General features: G+C 43.2%; 1 protein-coding gene across 32 annotated transcripts in view; it reads right to left on the bottom strand.

Annotated features, from left to right (window-relative positions):
• Nucleotides 1-15,465, bottom strand: part of kcnma1a (potassium large conductance calcium-activated channel, subfamily M, alpha member 1a) — a 168,189-nt gene that overhangs the window by 55,612 nt on the left and 97,112 nt on the right. For all 32 annotated transcript variants that reach the window (XM_035400107.1, XM_035400104.1, XM_035400103.1 and 29 more), the window contains exons 6-14: nt 11,694-11,769; nt 10,569-10,644; nt 9,723-9,893; nt 8,220-8,311; nt 3,661-3,771; nt 2,545-2,650; nt 1,957-2,039; nt 1,346-1,415; nt 667-822 (exon numbers count right to left, since the gene is read on the bottom strand). In XM_035400107.1, the coding sequence (XP_035255998.1) occupies nt 667-822; nt 1,346-1,415; nt 1,957-2,039; nt 2,545-2,650; nt 3,661-3,771; nt 8,220-8,311; nt 9,723-9,893; nt 10,569-10,644; nt 11,694-11,769 (941 nt within the window). The remainder of the gene's footprint in view (nt 1-666; nt 823-1,345; nt 1,416-1,956; nt 2,040-2,544; nt 2,651-3,660; nt 3,772-8,219; nt 8,312-9,722; nt 9,894-10,568; nt 10,645-11,693; nt 11,770-15,465) is intronic.

The following is a 15,465-nucleotide window of genomic DNA, read 5'->3' on the forward strand; positions in this document are numbered from 1 at the left end:
TAGCTGCTGTGTCCCTACTTGGTTGCATTTTGCTGTGAAAGCAATAACGTGGTGAAAAGATGATAACACTGCGAACTTCTGTAATTCAGAAGCCTCCCCTGGTGTGTATACTACAGTGTGGACATTCATTTACTTTGGCACCAATTAAGCACACAATTCTCCAGAACCATCATTCATACTGATAAGAAAAAGCATTTCCACGGGCAACTTTACTTCAGATGACTACAACACCAAAATAATCTTCATTACAGATGGGGTCTGATTTATATTCGGACACATGGTTCAACCTGCTGTATCAGAGCAATGAAAGACAAAAGCAAACCCAATATAGAGCATATAAATGACTTCTTAACAATGACAGAACCATTTCCATGGAATGAGGGATGTGGCCAAAACAGGACTGTGAGCCCAGAGGATGATTTACTGAGGAACAGCACGCCAAACAGGCTTTTGATTGAACATTGACAGGTTAAGGCAGGTGATTAATGAGTGATGGAATCGTCCAAGTGAGGAACCAGAGCTGGGCAGACCCCACGGCCCAGTGTGCACTGAGGATGACCTCACCTTGATGTAGGACCTCATGGAGAAGAGGTTGTGCGCTGAGGATGACCTCACCTTGATGTAGGACCTCATGGAGAAGAGGTTGTGCACTGAGGATGAACTCACCTTGATGTAGGACCTCATGGAGAAGAGGTTGGCCAGCATGGTGGAGAGACCCTGGGCCAGGCAGCTCTGGGCGATGAACCCAGCCTTCAGCTCGGCCAGGCAGATGGCATCGTCCCCCTCCTTCCAGTTCCAGCTCGGAATGTTCAGCAGATGGGCCTAGCGTCACAGCGCAGAGCAGGTTACGCCTGTCTCTAATGGAATAGCGTTCCCTATGCCTACTGTCAACAACCCCCATTCCAAGCTCTTTGGGTATTGGGGGGGTGGGGGGAGAGAAAGACATGCTAAATTCCTATCCCAACTTCCAAAAAGATTTTGACAAAGAAAAATATAAACAAATCTAAACAAGTCCATAAACTGCAGCGTCTCAAGTCTGGGGAATAACCATTATTGGTAGTACAACTAACATGAATAACACAGAGGGGAAAAAACATTTGAAATATTTTTATATAAGGCTTCCGACTCAGCTAACACTTACTGTAAGCACGTCACAAGCTTTTACCTGTGTGATACTAGAGGATGTCAAATAAACAAACTTGATTACTCTGAAATTACTTCTGAGATTATGTAACAGTATCAATAATCTTAAACATTATATTAAAACTACATTTCAAAGAATAAATCACTCATTGCCTTTAATAACTACACTAGAGTGAAGTATTAAGAGGCTTTCCCCTCCTACCTTATTGTGGTACTGTAACATCTGAGTGATAATTCGTATCTTTGGATGATAATTCTTGATGGAGATGACCCTATGAAATCAGAGACAGGCATCAGTGGGTTTTACTCAAGAGATGGTCTTCAGATTAAGTCTGCTTCACAGAGAAAAATCCCCTGTAGCTTAAGACCACTGTAGTTAAAACACCCCACAAACACAGTGGACTTTTGTTCTCACTCTCTTACGTAATCAGTGTAGTTAGAAATGCTTCATAAGAGCAGTGCCATTTTCAATGCCTCGTAAACTCAGTGTAGTTATACATGCTTCATAAACTCAGTGTAGTTATAAATGCTTGATAAACTCAGTGTAGTTATACATGCTTCATAACAGCAGTGTAGTTATACATGCTTCATAACAGCAGTGCAGTTTTTTTGTTTGTTTTCTGACTTCATAAGCCCAGTGTGTCTATAAATGCCTCATAAGCTCAGTGTAGTTATAAATGCTTCATAAGCTCAGTGTAGTTATAAATGCCTCATAAGCCCAGTGTGTCTATAAATGCCTCATAAGCTCAGTGTGTCTATAAATGCCTCATAAGCTCAGTGCCATTTTAAATAAGAGCAGTGCCATCTTCTCACCTCATGATATTGGAGGCGTCTTCAGCATCAGGATCTGCACAGTATTTATTAGCCAGGATCAGACAGGCATCAGCAGACTCAATCTACACAGAGGATCCAACAGAAAGTCAGCATTACTGTGTATCTGCACAACAAGCACCACATACACAAAACTGACTCAGATATAAATGCTGTTACTGTTTGGAATAATATTTGTAGCATATGCATGGTCAGCTGGGTCAGGAACAGACATGATAGTGGAATATTGATATTGATTTGGTAAAATATTATTGTTGATTCCAAAAAAATACATAATTTGACAATGAGTTTCATCAGTGGGAACATAACTCTAGTTCACACAGAAGCAGATGCTGGCAGATGTGTCATATGCACGTATATCATGAGTGAAATGATCGTGATATTTTGATCCAGCATGTCATGGAACTGTCAGTTATAAAACATCTGAATATTTATGTTGCGGTTATTAAGATGTCCTTATGAGGCCTTATGAGGCTCATTTGTGAGACTCTTCATAAACAGCTTTAACTGTATCTTTAATAGCTGTGTAATGTTTAATGTGGTGCATGAAGAGGACATAAAGCTGGTTACCTTCACTCTGGCCAGATCATGCGGATTGAGAACAGATCCCTGGTAAAACTCCACCTGAGTGAAGTGGCGCTTAAATAAGGCTTCCAGCTCAAGATTAGGGGAAATACTGCAGCAGAAAGAACAGAGTTACTACAGATACTGCAGCAGAAAGAACAGAGTTACTACAGATACTGCAGCAGAAAGAACAGAGGGTTACTACAGATACTGCAGCAGAAAGAACAGAGTTACTACAGATACTGCAGCAGAAAAAACAGAGTTACTACAGATACTGCAGCAGAAAAAACAGGGAGTTATTACAGGTCTTATAAGCACATTAGTTCAGACAGACTATAATTTCAGGCTGCTTCTGATTTGGACTCTAGATCTCTGATATAAAAACTATTGCTAATAAGAACAGAGGACATTAAAGAGTCTTAAGTTCAGTGAATACTGCTTTACAATAACTATAAAATCTACATTAACTACATGAGACATTCATAAGAATTTCATAATCATTAATAAACAAGTATGCCAACCATCATTGACTATCATAAGGCACACTACATGGCCAAAAGTATGTGGACACCTGACACCCAACATCTCATCCAAAATATTGGGAATTGATATGTAGTTATGTTGTTTGTCCACCCTTTGCTGCTGTAACAAGCTCCACTCTTCAGGGAAGGCTTTATATTAGTTGTTGGAGCATATGTGCAGGTCTGTCAAGTTCTTCCACACGGTTATCCACAAAACCATTTCTATATGGACCTCGCCATGTGCCTGGGAGGATTGTCATGTTGAAACAGAAAAAGGCCTTCCCCAAACTGTTTGGGAAGCACAGAATCGACTAAGGAACGAAGGGGCGTAGCCAAAACCATGAAAAACAGCCCCAGACAATGGGGTGTCCGGATACTTTTGATCATGTAGTGTATGCTATGTCATGCATCTAAAGAAATGACTTGGGATATGGATGGTGAGATACCAGTTGGCATAAGTCTTTATTAATGGGGCTTAGCCTACTAATATGTTACGTAATGTAGACAATCAGTTCACCTCTTTTTATTATTACTTAAAAAAAGGAATCCACTTTGTTTCCAACATTTGAACTTGTACACAGTGAATGTGTGTGTTACTTACTTATGGAGAAAAACAATTTCTACATTGACATCATCCCTGTCCTTGTGGAGGAAGTCTTTCAGGAAGTTGGATACACTTTCGAGCGTTATATGACCACAGACCACAATGTGCCTGTAAACAGAGAAGCCTATTCTTAAGAGAGTAACATAACAAGACAATAAAAATAAGCTTACCCTTAAAGAAAGCACAAGTCACAACAGAACAGCATCACACTGCTCATCCGCGAAAAGCACTTGGGTCAGCAGCTGCCTAGTCATTCCACTTCCATGCCTGTGTAATGTTCCCCTGCCCATTCTCAAACCCTGTCTGTGTAATGTTCCCCTGCCCATTCTCAACCCCTGCCTGTGTAATGTTCCACTGCCCATTCTCAAACCCTGCCTGTGTAATGTTCCACTGCCCATTCTCAAACCCTGCCTGTGCAATGTTCCACTGCCCATTCTCAAACCCTGCCTGTGTAATGTTCCACTGCCCATTCTCAAACCCTGCCTGTGTAATGTTCCCCTGCCCATTCTCAAACCCTGCCTGTGTAATGTTCCACTGCCCATTCTCAAACCCTGCCTGTGTAATGTTCCACTGCCCATTCTCAAACCCTGCCTGTGTAATGTTCCACTGCCCATTCTCAAACCCTGCCTGTGTAATGTTCCACTGCCCATTCTCAAACCCTGCCTGTGTAATGTTCCCCTGCCCATTCTCAAACCCTGCCTGTGTAATGTTCCCCTGCCCATTCTCAAACCCTGCCTGTGTAATGTTCCACTGTCCATTCTCAAACCCTGCCTGTGTAATGTTCCACTGCCCATTCTCAAACCCTGCCTGTGTAATGTTCCCCTGCCCATTCTCAAACCCTGCCTGTGTAATGTTCCCCTGCCCATTCTCAAACCCTGCCTGTGTAATGTTCCACTGCCCATTCTCAAACCCTGTCTGTGTAATGTTCCACTGCCCATTCTCAAACCCTGCCTGTGTAATGTTCCACTGCCCATTCTCAAACCAGTGATTATTAACATGATTGAAGTACTGAGTGACATGTAAATCAAACATACAGCAAGCACAGCTTTGATCTGTTCTAAAATATGTGAGCAAAAGACAGACCAATGGAAATGATCCCCGTTTGTGTGTAGTTTTTGTACAATTTCAAGAGAAACCATTTCCAAACAAATGTGTACATACAGTATATACCCATAATCTGATTTGAGAACATGCTCTGATTTAAGATAAATGCTTAAATAAATGTGCTCTCTTATTGGTCTCAAATGTCCAGTACATCTTTTTTTTATTTTTCTCCCTCCCCCTGGAAGGATCCAATGTTTTAATTTGGAAATATCAGACTATCCAAACCGTTAATTTTTCTTTCATAAAAGTATAAACTGACACGATGGGGGTTATAACCTTGAAAAGTGGCATATATCCTACGATTATATCCTACGATTATATCAAGTTTCAGACTGAAACAAGAACAAAGTGTGCTCTATCCAGGCCCTTCTCTCAGAGATTTCCATAAGCCCCGGGACAGATTCCAGTCTTCGCCAAAAAAAGAAGAAATATTAGCAACAGTAGCACTTTGAAGTCGGCTCACCCCAACCAAACAGACACAGGTCTTCTCACGTCCTCAAAACAAAAATCACATAGAACTTTAATGACACATATTAGCCTGATTGCATTTATCTTATGCGCAGGTTTAAAAAAAAAAAAAAATTACATCACTTCTCGGTTGTGAAGTTATATTTGGCTTCCTTTTCCAAATCATATGAAATTAGCCAAATTCTGTCAACATGCAAATCCTGCCAAAAGCTGACGTTGTGTGGTGTGATTCCCCCTTCAGTGCCATCAGAAAAAGCCCTGCGCATATCCCATAATGCAGCTCGGAAAGTCCTGCGCATATCCCATAATGCAGCTCGGAAAGTCCTGCGCATATCCCACAATGCAGCTCGGAAAGTCCTGCGCATATCCCATTCTGCAGCTCGGACACTTAACGCTAAAGAAAGCATACTGTGAAGAATACAGTATGCTTAAACGACATGAGCAATCACAGCATCGAGCAACACGACACACAACACAGGACTGCAGAGCAGGGAGGCTGCGAGCAAGCGTTCGGAAGCATGCATGCGCTACAGTCTAAAAAAGCAGCTAAAACACTGCAGTCCAGCATCAGCAACGGCTACAACACCACAACCGTATCACCACTCTACTCCCTTTGCCTTCATATTGGAATGATCTCACTATGCTAGCCCATAATTTGCTGATCTTTTGAGCACATAATTTGCAGATTCTAATAACGCAAGGCTTTTCAAGAAAACGATGGGACATTCTGCGGGTTTGACCACCTTGATGGAGAAAAATAGTTTGTCTCTCTCTCTCTGTGCATGTGTGTCTGTGTATATATATATATATGATATGCATGCACACAGACACACACACACTTGTGTATATGTTTACATATTAATACAAAGCTTGCTGCTGGTATTTAAGCTTGACTGGTGAATGTAGGGCTGTTCACCGCTAATTATAACCATATGCACGCCTGAGCAGAGAGAGAGAGAGAGAGAGAGACTCAGTGGTTCTGACAGGCCACTCTCTCAACACCGCGCAGTAAATCCACACTCAGAATCAATGCCAAGCATAACATTTCATCAATCTTGTTTCACTGACAGGGAAAACAGCATCAAACGAAAGGGCACTAATGGCTTTTTATTTGGGGGGAGGGGGGACTGGGGGGGTGGGAGTTGTGCAATTTTCATGCCCTGCTGAAAACTCTACGTGATCAAACGCCTCCTCCCAAGCTGTCTGGGAGAGAGACTGTCTTTTTAAATTAAAACCAAACGAGGCGCGTGTGAGTGGGGAAATCTCAGGGAAATCTCTGCTCTGACGAGAAGCCGAGGTACAGCCAGGTCACGGGCTGAGTCCGCAACAGCCTCATAAATGCTACGGGGAAAGCAAAGCCAGCAAAGCCAACTACGGCAACACAAAGTGGACAAATAAGGCACAGGCCGGGGGGAAGAGCAAGCCAACTGCTGTCAAGAGCAGCTCTGTGACTGGGACACGGACTGAAGACCAGCTCCGTGACTGGGACACGGACTGAAGACCAGCTCCGTGACTGGGACACGGACTGAAGACCAGCTCCGTGACTGGGACACGGACTGCAGACCAGCTCCGTGACTGGGACACGGACTGCAGACCAGCTCCGTGACTGGGACACGGACTGCAGACCAGCTCCGTGACTGGGACACGGACTGAAGACCAGCTCCGTGACTGGGACACTGACTGAAGACCAGCTCCGTGACTGGGACACGGACTGAAGGCCAGCTCCGTGACTGGGACACTGACTGAAGACCAGCTCCGTGACTGGGACACGGACTGAAGGCCAGCTCCGTGATTGGGACACTGACTGAAGGCCAGCTCCGTGATTGGGACACTGACTGAAGGCCAGCTCCGTGATTGGGACACTGACTGAAGACCAGCTCCGTGACTGGGACACGGACTGAAGACCAGCTCCGTGACTGGGACACGGACTGAAGACCAGCTCCGTGACTGGGACACGGACTGAAGGCCAGCTCCGTGACTGGGACACGGACTGAAGGCCAGCTCTGTGACTGGGACACGGACAAGCAGCGGTGGACAACACAGTGGCTTTTCTCAGGGCAAATACATGACCATGAAAAAGCCACCAGACATCAACAGAGAGAGAGAGAACAGGCAAGAGATTATACAGACAGAAAAAGCTGGTCCAGCTGACTGCGAAGGCCACAATGATCATGCAAGAGAGAAAAGAAGCCTCACAGAATCAGTCAGACCAGCGTACACTTAGCAGACCAGCGTACACTTAGCAGACCAGCATACACTTAGCAGGCAATTATGGAATTTTTGGAATGTCTTTTTGCTTTTTTTGGGCTGTAAAATATAAACCTGCTCTGTGCGGGCGTTTAGAACAGTTTTCATGGCTACCTGTGAGTGACAGATATACGCAGTAATGACATGCTCTACAGAGAAGGGCGGACATTACGATGGGCCTTCAGGAGTCAATGTGAACATAAATAAACACATCTGACACTGCATAGAGAGGAGGGCAGCCATGAGAGCTTCAGCGGGGAACCGGAAGCAGGGACACGGGGGGGGGGTGTGGTACGGGGGGGCAGGGGTACAGACTGGGGGGTGGTGTGGTACAGACCAGGGGGTGGGGACAGTACAAACTAGGGTGGTGGGGACGGTATAGACAGCACAATCCACTGAGACACACAAGCAGCAACAGCACGCCATGCATGTCTTACAGGGCCGAGGTCTCCGGTCACTACGGCACCAACCCCCCCCCCCCCCCACCCCCCCTGTTTAAAAGGGCGGAGTGACACAACCACACCTCGTCCGTTTCTGACTTACTTCCTGCCTCGGGTGGAGTTATAACCCCCGCCATACTTCCTCCGATTAAGGATGAGAGCGGCGATTTCTGGGACGTAGCGAGCGAACATGGCCTACATGCGTGAAGAAGAGAGAGAGAGAGAGGGCATGCAGAGGGCGGCGTGGGGGGGTGGGGGTGGGGCCAGCCGGGGGGCGGGGCCGGCCGGGGTACTTACTTTCGTCCGTTTACCGCGCTATAGGACCCGCCATATTTCTTGCGGTTTCCTATTAACTCTATGATTTCAGGGACGTAGCTGGCAAACATGGCCTAAGGAGATAGAGACAGAGAGAAGACTGAACACGAGCCCGGACACCTGGAGGGGGGGCGCACATCTCGATCTGAGGAAGCAAATCCGTTAGATCTGTCCGGAGGAGAAAAAAAAAAGTCTGCATGCGTCTTGAAATGCAAAAAAAAAACTGGGGCGATAAGAGGAGTCATAGAGCAGTTTGTTCAGGTTGTCCAAAGCCAGAATCTCAATGAAAAATGCAGCCAATAATGTTATCGGAGCACTATTTTGAAAAAATAAGCCAAAGCAAAAAATATTCGGTCCAGAAAAATGCCCCAGTTTTTAAGGTTGCAGGTTCGTCGTTCCACAACGATGAAAGGATCAAAAAAATAAATAAAACCTTTGTGCCATGTTTCGTCCAACAAACACTGATGATGTGGCGGGCTGATGTACATAGAGCTGCCTGATGACACACAGCTGTGAAACGCATTCAGACTCGTCAGGACGGCCATACAACGAGCTGCATGCATTCTGCAAACTTCACAGCCCCGCTTTCCAAAAAGCTACGTGTGACCTCCGGAGTGACCGCATGGTAAAACTCAAAACCTTCTCACTCACTACAGAATCCTAAGCAGAGAGGACAGCTATTGCTATCGGTGTACATGGTACTTTATTCTATAAAAAGGAAAGGTTGATTTCTGTTGACAGTTCACATTAACCCTAAAATTAATAATTAAGTGGCAGACAAAAATAAATGCATACCAAAAAGCCAGACCAAGTTCCGGAACATTTGAGAGAAGTTTCAATGGAATCTATCCATCAAACCATAGCCGTTTCAAATTTTAAACTGTTCAAATTTTTTTATTTTTCTGATATTGAGTTCATTGGGTGTGGCATGGCTGCTGGTTGCTATGGTTACCGTCAGGCAGCCCTATGGCCTGTCGGCCTGCCACTGTGTTTGTTGTAATTTGGGAAAGGTTTTTTTTTTGGGGGGGGGGGGGGGGGGTGTGGTGCTCCTGAAACCGCACACTGCTTAAAAAAAGAAACAGCAACAGTATTATTAAACTGTATAACAAGTCGTCAGTCTCACATTAATATCTGATATTTCATGAATCACGACATACTGTACTTTATGTCTTATGCAATCTACAGTCAAGTTTGAAAATATTCCACTAGAAACATCAATAAATAATACACCTACATCAGAAATAACAGGACAGTTAAATATCGTCCATGATGGTAAAAAGACATGAAGAAACAACTCAAGTATGCTACTGCTAGACATAGATAGTGAGGTGAGAGGAGTCATATCGAAAGAGTATCATTGGCAGCACTTACTGCAGTGAGTGGGACTTGGGGTATGAGGGTAGAATGAAAATAGAGGTGAGCACTAGCATGTAGGGTGGGGGTGGGGGGGTGGGGGAGGGTACTGGACAGAAAATTGATTTTTACCAAACCACCGAGGATGAAGAACACCATGAACAGGCGCCCCAGGGTAGTTCTTGCATAGACATCTCCGTATCCCACAGTGGACATAGTGACCATTAGTAAGTACACACACTCCCAATAGGAAAGTGATTGGGAATTCTGGAAGTTTTCCCAAGGGTCCCCTGAGTTTTCCACCTGAAACGCAGACCGAGGGAGTACATGTAACGGGCATAATGCCGCATGGAATCCAAACGGTCTAGAACACGTTATCAATCTGTCTTTAAGACTTTATAAACCAAAATGCACAGCTGCAGTTTCCTGAAGCCAGGGCATGCAAAACTGTACTACAAATAGAAATAATAATTATTAACAGGCAATGCAAATATAACTCCTGGTTTGTCAGTGGCAGTCTAAACTGCACAGAAGACCAGAAAGAAATGTTTTCTATTTCTGATGCAATGGTCATGCTGCCACCTAGTGGTAAACTAGTGAAGTTAATTCAACAAGTTAAACTGTGTGTGTCTTTGTGAGTGTTTATGTACATATCTGGAGTTTTTTTTTGTAGTGTTAGCCTTTAGCATTGGTACACATGGGAGTGTATTTATAATATTTGTAGTGTTAGCCTTTAGCTTGGACACACATTTAGAGTGTATGTGTAGTGTTAGCCTTTAGCATTGGTACACATGGGAGTGTATTTATAATATTTGTAGTGTTAGCCTTTAGCTTGGATACACATTTACAGTGTATGTGTAGTGTTAGCCTTTAGCTTGGATACACATTTGGAGTGTATTTGTAGTGTTAGCCTTTAGCATTTGTACACATTTCGAGTGTATTTGTAGTGTTAGCCTTTAGCATGGATACATAGCTCACCAGATGAATGAATCCTGCAGCCGTTAGCCATGTGCTAATAAAGATGGAACACAGGTTCACCAGCTTGATGGAGTTGCTGTTGGAAACAAAATACAACACGTTTTATTCATCAACTTCTAATCTAATAAATCCAACACGGAACACTATCGTGACCTGGCAAAAATATGGAGTGTTTTTCCATCTGCTTGAGTTTCAGCACACTTCACTGTTTATTTTCAGAAGGCCCAAAAATATTACCAACATGACAGACTGCACTTCCATGCTTATTATTGGTATATCCAGAGCCCAACTCTCCAATGATGTGTGAATCTGTATTGCAGTGACTTATTTTAGAAAAATAAACTTAACAATGAATGAACAGGCCAGTTATTGAGAAATTCCTTCATGTGAATTCATGACGACCCAATGAACAAGTCATTACAAATGGGGAAAAAAAACTTAACGCAGCACAACAAAACTATGAGAAGAGGTATTAATAATTAGCAATGTCGTTATTAGTGTCCTGTTAAAATGCTTCAATACGCCAATAATGCTTTTTGATGCACTGTATTTGGAGACTTGTGAATGGTGTTAGAAGGATGTTTATTTTAAAATCCCACTTTGGAGTTTGGATGCGTAAGTAAGTTGCTTCATTAATGCCAAAGTGAATATGAAAAGCTTATTTTGGCACAAAGAGCCAGAGCTGTACCTGCCAACAGAAACATGGCTAAAGAATTCATCCCATGCTTTTTAACTTTTTCCATTTAAACTAAGCAAGGTTTATGTTTATGCACATGCATGCTATTCTTCCAGGGCAAAGTTAACTCTTAAAATAAAAACCCAATAATGATACTTGTCCTAAATGTCCAAACAATTAATAAAGATGACATGTATTGGGGAAAAAAGAAAGCACTGAGCTGCTTGCTAATTTGGTCCAAATTCAGTTATACCTATACCTGTGTACATAGGATTTACTCTTACCAAATTTTTACAACACAAATAATTGAGGAACAGAATAAACAAATACATAATTCATCATTTTGAATCACTAAATCTAAAGTAAAAAACATCTTTTGTTTTCCAAATGTAGCATATCTTCATAAGGAAATTTTCATGCATATGCCACAGTATCAACTGTGAACTTACCTTGTTTTTAAGATATTCAAAAATTGTAAAATTTCTGAGAACTGTATCAACCTTAAAGCTCTTAGGAACCTCAGACCTGCAAGAGAAAAATCAAAATATCATTCAATTCCATTTTTAATCTGGGGAACAAAATCTCTATCCAAAAAAAGCACTCAAAAACAAATCAACATCACAGCCATAAAGATTAGAGTAAAATCCCATCTCCAAATAGATATTAGACATGGAGCAACGGCCTATTTGGAAATGGCAGAGCCTGATTAAATCCAAGATTAGAGAGGCTACAGGATTTCTGAAGAGCTGCAGACTGTGCAGCTGCAAAACTACAACTATAATCACCCTGAGAAATTTGAGGAGAACGTAAACACTTGCAATCGTTAAAATTTGATGAGCCTGTGCGAGGCGCTCATTCACAGGCCTACAGCGTGTAGCACCAGGACCAACACGCCTCTAGCGTGTTTACGGTGTCCGAGAACAAGCCTCTAGCGTGTTTACGGTGTCCGAGAACAAGCCTCTAGCGTGTTTACGGTGTCTGAGAACACACCTCTAGCGTGTTTATGTTGTTTGAGAACACGCCTCTAGCGTGTTTATGGTGTTTGAGAACACGCCTCTAGCGTGTTTATGGTGTTTGAGAACACGCCTCTAGCGTGTTTACGGTGTCTGAGAACACGCCTCTACCGTGTTTACGGTGTTTGAGAGCATGCCTCTACCTTGTTTACGGTGTTTGAGAGCATGCCTCTACCGTGTTTATGGTGTTTGAGAACATGCCTCTAGCATGTTTATGGTGTTTGAGAACATGCCTCTAGCGTGTTTACGGTGTTTGAGAGCATGCCTCTACCATGTTTATGGTGTTTGAGAACACGCCTCTAGCGTGTTTATGGTGTTTGAGAACACGCCTCTAGCGTGTTTATGGTGTTTGAGAACACGCCTCTAGCGTGTTTATGGTGTTTGAGAACACGCCTCTAGCATGTTTATGGTGTTTGAGAACATGCCTCTAGCGTGTTTATGGTGTTTGAGAACATGCTAGTAAGATCATCTCTGCCTGGAGGCCTTCCTGCACACGGCTTCAGTTTTCTCAGCACCTTAACTGAGCAAAATCCAGCTGCTGCAGCCCCAGACTGGGAGGATGCATCCTTTGTATAAGTTACTTCTTAACTTATCATGGACATGCAGTACAGAAAGCATTCAAATAAGTATCCAATATTCTGCAGCCTTTTGCTATTTTTAAGTGATGTAAATTAATGACTTTAAACTATATACTATATTGTCCTCATTAGGTGGAAATTAGTTTTTTGTCTTCACATTACAACATACATACATACATACATAAAAAACAAACAACCACCATTCCACATTTGAATCTCTTTCAGCATTCCAACCTTCAGATGAATATGCACACAACTGATGCTGTATGAAGAAACTGATCTTTGAACTATTTGAGTAGGACAACTTAGAGTGATACAGAGCGCATAAGTTTAGTCAGAACAAGTTTAGAATCTGCTACCTGGTTATGTGGTTAACCAAAATGTTACATAAAACATATATTTTAAGATAAGACAGAGCGGTCAAACTATTAATAAAAGGAAAGTAGTTCTTAAAACTAATTAGGCCTAAATCAATTACACTGAAAAGAAATCAGGCTAGGTGAACACTTGCACTGCTTTTGCTGTTAAGGGCATTTTCTACGGGAAGTTGTATAGTACACAAACCTAATGTTATCTCATTGCTAAACACAGACATGGAGACAGAGCATCCATTTTGATGTTCAGCACAAAACTGCTCCCAGCAGTAGGTGTGACAGTCAGGCCTCTGATTGGTTGCAAACTTTCTCCAGGAAGAGATTACCGCCACTGCCACACCTGCCACATCTGCTGCACGGACAAAGCCAGCTGCACAGCTGCTCAAATAACACAGTCCCGTCTCTCATTTACCCAGTGCAGCACAAACAGCTTCACCTCGATTACTATATTATTATTATTATTATTCCATTTGAAAGAACATGCTAGCATAACTAATCTTCATTAAAACAGAAGGCATAGCACATCAGACTGTATATAATGTTCTACACTGACGATTAGCCGTTTTTTTTTCCGGTGCTCAAATGCAATTAGGCACATTTTCTTCATATTAGATTCTGTCGTGACATCATCTAAGCGCCAAACCGTCAGTTCACTTAAACACAGAACTGGCTGCAAAGTTCAAAAATTCTCATATTGATATACCCGATTGAAGAACCATTACACCTTAAATAAGGTATATCCTGGTACCAAAATCAAACACAAGCACCAATGCTACTATAAAGTATGGTCTTTACCCTGGAATGTTTTTTGTTTGTTTGTTATTTCCTAGCCCGTCATTTGGGTACATCGTTGTGCTGCTATCTGCCCCCAGCCTTACCCCAGTTAGCGAGGAACTGGAGACAGGATGCGACGGAAACGCGCAGGTTGTCTCGGTCTTCCTTCTCGGCAGCCAGTCCGTGACCAAACTTCACCCGGTACCCGTTATGGAACAAGTCTGCGCAGGATTTTTTGCGCCTCCTGGTGCTCTGCACGGCCTGTGTCCGCGTGCTGCCGTTAGGCCGTCGGTAAACCAAAATCTTGCTCGGGATCATGACTGGCAGTAAGAGCACGCTCAGTTCTCGGATCGGTCTTTCCAGCGGGGAGAAAGCGCTTGACTGGAAGACGGAAGACGAAGACGGGATCGTAACGGTCTGAAATGCTTTTCACTACGGCAACGGGTTTATCAGGATAATACAATAATCTAAGCGCACATTGCACGCGCAGGTGTGTTTACCTCATACGCAAGCGGGCACAAGAGAGGGCGACCGGAAGACAGCAAACTTGGCGGCGGGCTTTAACACAGAATCTCATGCATTCCCGGTGGCGATCAATCACGTACTGCAGCTCCAAAGTGCTCGGCCATCAGGATATTACACCGTAAGCTCCTTTGGAAATTGCCCAACGGGAAAAGACCGAACATCCCGCGCGTCGCATTTCAACTGCTACCACAGGATGCGTTGTTGTTTCCGAACTATTTCTGACCAGACAAATCCAAACGCATTGCCTTTACTTTCTCAAATTTGTCCCGCTGCCAGAAAACAGCTCATGTGGTATTTTAAGCACCAGTAATGCTCTGTTTAAGGTTTTATTGGCAGAATGCTTTTTGTAATCACAGACCTCTCCCTGGGATTTACTCTTTTTTTTTTAGGTGGGATTGGAAAAAAAGAGGGGGAAATAATAATCTCAAATTAATCACAGGTGCTGTGCAAGTATTTCTGCCTGTGAATAAAGAGAGCTCACTAGTCCTGTTCGCTCCAAAATGCATTATATCTGGCAACAATAATTACTGCTAAAATCCATGGAAATATATTACAGACTCCAATAACTACCACTGCAATGGTAAAAATGACTGAGATATAGTAAAACCTCTGTGCCACCTCCAAACTGAAGTACATAAGAGCCTCCTCAGTGTCACAGTCAAGGTAAGCACTATGATGGGCCTGGCTTAAGATGGAATAAAAATGTGTGGAAAACCGGGCATATGTTCCTAAATACGATTACAAAAAGTATTTCAATCCTCATCGATAAAGCTAGCTGTATGTACATTACCACACCATATCAATTCACTGTGCTGAGACTCACAGCCCCATAGCTGTCTAACACAGCCAGTTCACTGAGCACCAGTACTGTGTTCAGGATGTGTGACGGGGTCGCATGCCCCTTTGACTGTACCTCTTTCCTCGATCAGCAAGCCCATGTTTTTCTTTAAAGAGGGA

Source organism: Anguilla anguilla, chromosome 18 (assembly GCF_013347855.1).
Source record: "Anguilla anguilla isolate fAngAng1 chromosome 18, fAngAng1.pri, whole genome shotgun sequence".
Taxonomy (NCBI): domain Eukaryota; kingdom Metazoa; phylum Chordata; class Actinopteri; order Anguilliformes; family Anguillidae; genus Anguilla; species Anguilla anguilla.